We start from the raw sequence: 4641 nt of genomic DNA, 5'->3' as shown, positions 1-4641 counted from the left end.
TTTGACATATTGCAATAGTGCCATATGTCAAACTCAAATTTTATGTCCAGAACTTCTGCTTACCACTGTTGCTGTTATTGTGATGAAATGCTTGATACACTTTTTTTGATACACTGATTTTGAATTATTTGGCTAGAGGATCTTGGTGAGTGGTGCATTTTTCTTGTTTTCATTCGCACAGTTCTCAGTATCAGTACATAGTTTCATTAAGATGAGTCACGATGTCTCACGTCAGCAAAACTTGTAATCACCTAAAATCTATCGATAAAAAGAAAAGCATGTACCCAACTAACCTGCTCTGACTCTGTGGAGACGTGGTGTGATAATAATCTTTTGTCTATACACGTGTGTTTGGTCGCTGATGGTTCTATAAAGTCTCACACAGATTGTGACCAAAGGCTCAGTCCTAATCTCCATCGTCATCCTCAACTGTCTCTCCTCTTGCACGGTAAGAACTGCATTGTAACTTAATGTGACAGTCCTCTCTTTTAATAAAACTTGCTTAATTTAGTTATGCACTTAATAACTACAGACTTGACCCTTTAAATGCATGTTTCAGTTTTAACCAATAATTTGTGTTGTCTTCCAGAGCACAAGTCATCATGGCAACTAAAATAGTTATTCAGCAGCCTAAGCCACTTGTTCTGGCTCCTGGTTCAGACCAATGGTCCACTGGCATCTGTGAATGTGACAACCTCAATGACTGTAAGTGTTTTTTGCTTTTTTTTCTGTCTTTATATAATATTAGTGAATCTGAATCTGTTATATCTGTACTTTTCCTGTCTTTTTCATGTGGTGACTGATTTTCCCCATCTTGTTCGGAAGGTTGCTTTGCGTTCTGGTGCTGCCCATGTTTCGCCTGCATCACAGCCAGAGATCACGGAGAGTGTCTCTGTCTGCCTCTGCTGGACAGTTTCGGCCTCATCCCACCTATCACTATGGCAATGAGAGTGTCTGTCCGCAGCACCTATGGAATTGAGGTAATGACTTTTGACTTCACTGCAAAAGATGCATTTCTTAATCCGTTTTTTGCTTGTTTTGCAGTAAAAATATTTAAACATCCTTTGAACAAATAAATTCATCTATAAATGTTAGCAAGAAAAGACTTCTTTTTATATATAACATATCTTAGATTATTTTTAAATATATTGCTACAAATAAATAAATGTAGGCCTAAATAATACTTTTTAATTAGGAGTTGAATAAAATATAGTATTTTGCCCAATTGGCAAGTTACACTTCAAACAAGAGAAAAAAAAATTATAATATAAGTTAGTTATTCTTTGATGGAGTTATGAAGTTTTGAAGTAGTTATTCTAGATGTATAACTTACATCAGATGTCAGTTTTATGTTCAGTGACTGACTGATTTCTTTCTCTCTCTAACAGGACTCTATTTGCAATGATTGTGTGTTATCCTTCTGCTGCGGGCCGTGCTCCTACTGTCAGATAAGACGTGAGCTGATATCTCGCAACCACCCCGTCACGCTCTTCCGCAACCGAGCAAAATAAAGAACTTTATCATCAGTCACTAATTGTAACCTCAGCTCTGAAAAGAAATAAGCTTTAAGCGTGTTGGAGAGGTGTAATGCACTGTTTGGAATTCAGTTCGGACCCAAGGAATGATGTGGATTTCAGCTGTAGTCTGCTGAGGAATGAAGACTGAAAACTCTTTTCTAAAAATACATGATTCTTTAGGATAACAAACTATACTGATGTTTTATGTATTGATGTAGATTTGGAGCACAATGACACACTGTATCAACTTTGAGACTATCAATTTGAATCATGAGGTCCTTGTTAATTTTGTTTCAAAGCTGTTGCTTTTAGCTATGTTTTGTTTAATGTTATGAATATTTGTCAATATATTATGTCATTGCACATGCTGAAATAAAAATTGAGACAAAAACTGCTCTCATTTTGTATACTGTTTCATTGTTTCCATTAACACTGTGTGTGTGTGTGTGTGTGTCTATCTTAATGCTATAATACTCTCAACACTGCTCTACAATCTTCAGGAAACTTAGTTGCAAGCTAAAAGTCACCCCAAAACTGCTGTGATTTTTACAAGCTTACTTAATTTTATACTGTATTACCAGCAGAAATAATTGTAAATATATCTTATAAAAAACCCAATATACAGCATCAACCAGCCTAAACACTACAATACATAGGTGAATTTACAAGGCACAAGCAACATTAGTGCATTCAAAAAGTCTGTAGAGCACATCATGCTGTCACTTGCACAATTAACATGTTTAGTCTAAAATGTGTTTGCTTATGCCTTGTTGATCCCACCAGCAGTAGCAAAACATTAGCACCTGTCGTGCTATTATTCCGTTTTCAGCACTTTTATTGATTGCTGCGATCCACAGTTAAACAGCAGGAAGTCAAGTGGAAGAGTGTTTAATTTCCATAGTGTTTCTTCTCCATCTTCTTCTCTATACATCTGTCCCCATAACCACAACTTGCAAAATGTGTGTGTGTGTGTGTGTGTGTGTGTGTGTGTGCACGTTTTTGTGACAAATGAGGACATAAATTTGTATAATGACAAGGGTATTACAAGGAGAAGGTGACTTTTCAGGACATTACCCCATGTCCCCACTTTTCAAAACGCATATAAATCACACAGAATGGAGTGTATTGAAAATCTGAAATAGCACAAAGTTTCCTGTGAGGGGTAGGTTTAGGGGTAGGGTTGGTGTAGGGCAATAGCACATACAGTTTGTACAGTATAAAAACCATTACGCCTATGGGATGTCCCCACTTTTCACAAAAACAAACCTGAGTGTGTGTGTGTGTGTGTTTTACCTTCCTTATTTATTTTTGTGGTTAATTGCCCAAAATAAAATGAATGAATATCACATCTAACAGTATATTTAATTATCTATGAAAAAATTCAGTGAATGACTGAAAATGTTTGATTGGGGCAAACCAGCTGAGTCCTGAATGGAAAAATAAAGAAGATAAAAAGAAAGTAGGTGTCCTGCAAACAATGTGACAGCAACATGGAAAAACTCTCTGTTAAATTGTGAAGATGAAACCTTGAGAGGTCAAGGTTTCATCCTCACAATTTAACAGAGAGTTTTTCCATGTTGCTGTCACACTGTTTGCAGGACACCTACTTTCTTTTTATCTTCTTTATTTTTCCATTGCCTGTCATACGAATAATTAAAATGAATTATTTCCCGGTTATGATTTTAAACAGTTGTCAAAAGCAGTAAAAGAACACAATATCTTCTAATAAACAGTGAAATTCGAAGATTCAAGATTCAAATTTTGGCAGCACTATAATAATATATAATAAGGTCCCATTAGTTAATGCATTAACTAATATAAACAAAAAATAAGCAATACATTTGTTAGAGTATTTATTAATCTTTGTTGACATTGGTTAATAAAAATCCAGCTGTTCATGTTAGCTCAGGTAAATAATATTAACTGATTAAACTTTTGGTTTTAATAATGTATTAGTAAATGTAGAAATTACCATAAACTAAGATTAATAATGCTTTTGAAGTATTTTTCTTTGTTAGTTCATGTTAAGTGAGGTAGTTAACTAATGGCAGCAAATGGAACCTCATTGTAAAGTGTTACCGTTTTTTTAATAAAAAACATTCAATTATTTTAGTTTTGAATGACTTTATATTGTTATGTTCATGTATGTTCAAATGTCACACATGACACAGGCTTGATACAACAGATTTGTTTTAGTCCAGAGTATTGTAATATATCTGAGTTCTGAATTTTATTTCATTTTAACACAAAGCTGTACACCTGAAGATTATTTTATGTTATTAGTCATTTGCAGGTTAGCAGATAATTTTTATCCAAATGTTATAATATTTACTGTATCCTTGAAGTATATACCAGCAGACTGAGAAATGTAAACACCAAGACATGATGTACGGGCAGTTAATGATATCTCTTTACATAATCAGTACTTCAAGAACAATAAAATGATTTCATAAAATGCTCCTCGTGATTATGTTATGTACTGTTTATTAAATAATAATTCTGTTGTCGTTGCAATGATTTTTGGAGTACTCTGAGTTTCACTACAACAAATAAAGCCCTGCATCTGTACAAAGACTGTGACATTAACCTCATTGTACGTTTCAGGTACTTTCTTAATTAAAAAAAGATAACACTATTGAGATCACAACACTCTAACAGTCACTTTACTTGCACAGAAAAAGAACCTGAAGTCCTTTGCATTTGGTATTTCTTGTCAATTTTTCAAAATCTATTGATCTGGCATGTTTGTCATTTTTCTCATTATTACCGTGCTCCAGTCTGATGAGAACACAGCTAGAAAGCTGTTCTTTGATAAGCATCCTTCACTATGTGCGTATGTGTGCACGTGCATGAGTGTGAATCTACGTCTAGACATTCCCGACTTTCTCCCTCCCCCTCTTAATAAAAGACAGCATCCTCCTCTCAAGGTGTCAGTCATTTGCTGAACTTGCCTCTCTTTCTCAGGTAAGACAAAATACTGTATTTTATTGTATTGCATTTACTTATTTTACATAGTGTCTGACTTTTGAAGTTATGTTTACCAATTGTTCAAATTGTGCTTTAGAGTCTTCATTATAGATTTATTTTTGGATTTCAGAGTGCTTGAATCTGAAAGATATTCATC

General features: G+C 34.5%; 1 protein-coding gene across 1 annotated transcript; it reads left to right on the top strand.

The window, feature by feature from the left end:
* The first annotated feature begins 376 nt into the window (after window positions 1-376).
* LOC107753979 (cornifelin homolog B-like) lies at window positions 377-1511 on the top strand. The gene is made up of 4 exons (XM_016570274.1): window positions 377-448; window positions 590-705; window positions 826-980; window positions 1389-1511. The coding sequence occupies exons 2-4, from the start codon at window positions 603-605 to the stop codon at window positions 1509-1511; spliced, it is 381 nt and encodes a 126-aa protein (XP_016425760.1). The 5' UTR covers window positions 377-448; window positions 590-602.
* The last annotated feature ends 3130 nt before the right edge of the window (window positions 1512-4641 follow it).

This window comes from Sinocyclocheilus rhinocerous, unplaced genomic scaffold (assembly GCF_001515625.1).
Source record: "Sinocyclocheilus rhinocerous isolate Xijiao unplaced genomic scaffold, SAMN03320098_v1.1 scaffold831, whole genome shotgun sequence".
Lineage (NCBI taxonomy): Eukaryota > Metazoa > Chordata > Actinopteri > Cypriniformes > Cyprinidae > Sinocyclocheilus > Sinocyclocheilus rhinocerous.
The sequence above is the reverse complement of the archived record's forward strand: the minus strand, read 5'-3'. Positions and strand labels throughout refer to the sequence as shown.

Bases quoted from the DNA above. Each gene is read 5' to 3' on its own strand.
- LOC107753979 (XM_016570274.1), top strand. From the start codon at position 603: ATGGCAACTAAAATAGTTATTCAGCAGCCTAAGCCACTTGTTCTGGCT. The intron at 706-825 runs GTAAGTGTTTTT...CTTGTTCGGAAG, and splicing joins ATGTGACAACCTCAATGACT to GTTGCTTTGCGTTCTGGTGC. The intron at 981-1,388 runs GTAATGACTTTT...TCTCTCTAACAG, and splicing joins GCAGCACCTATGGAATTGAG to GACTCTATTTGCAATGATTG.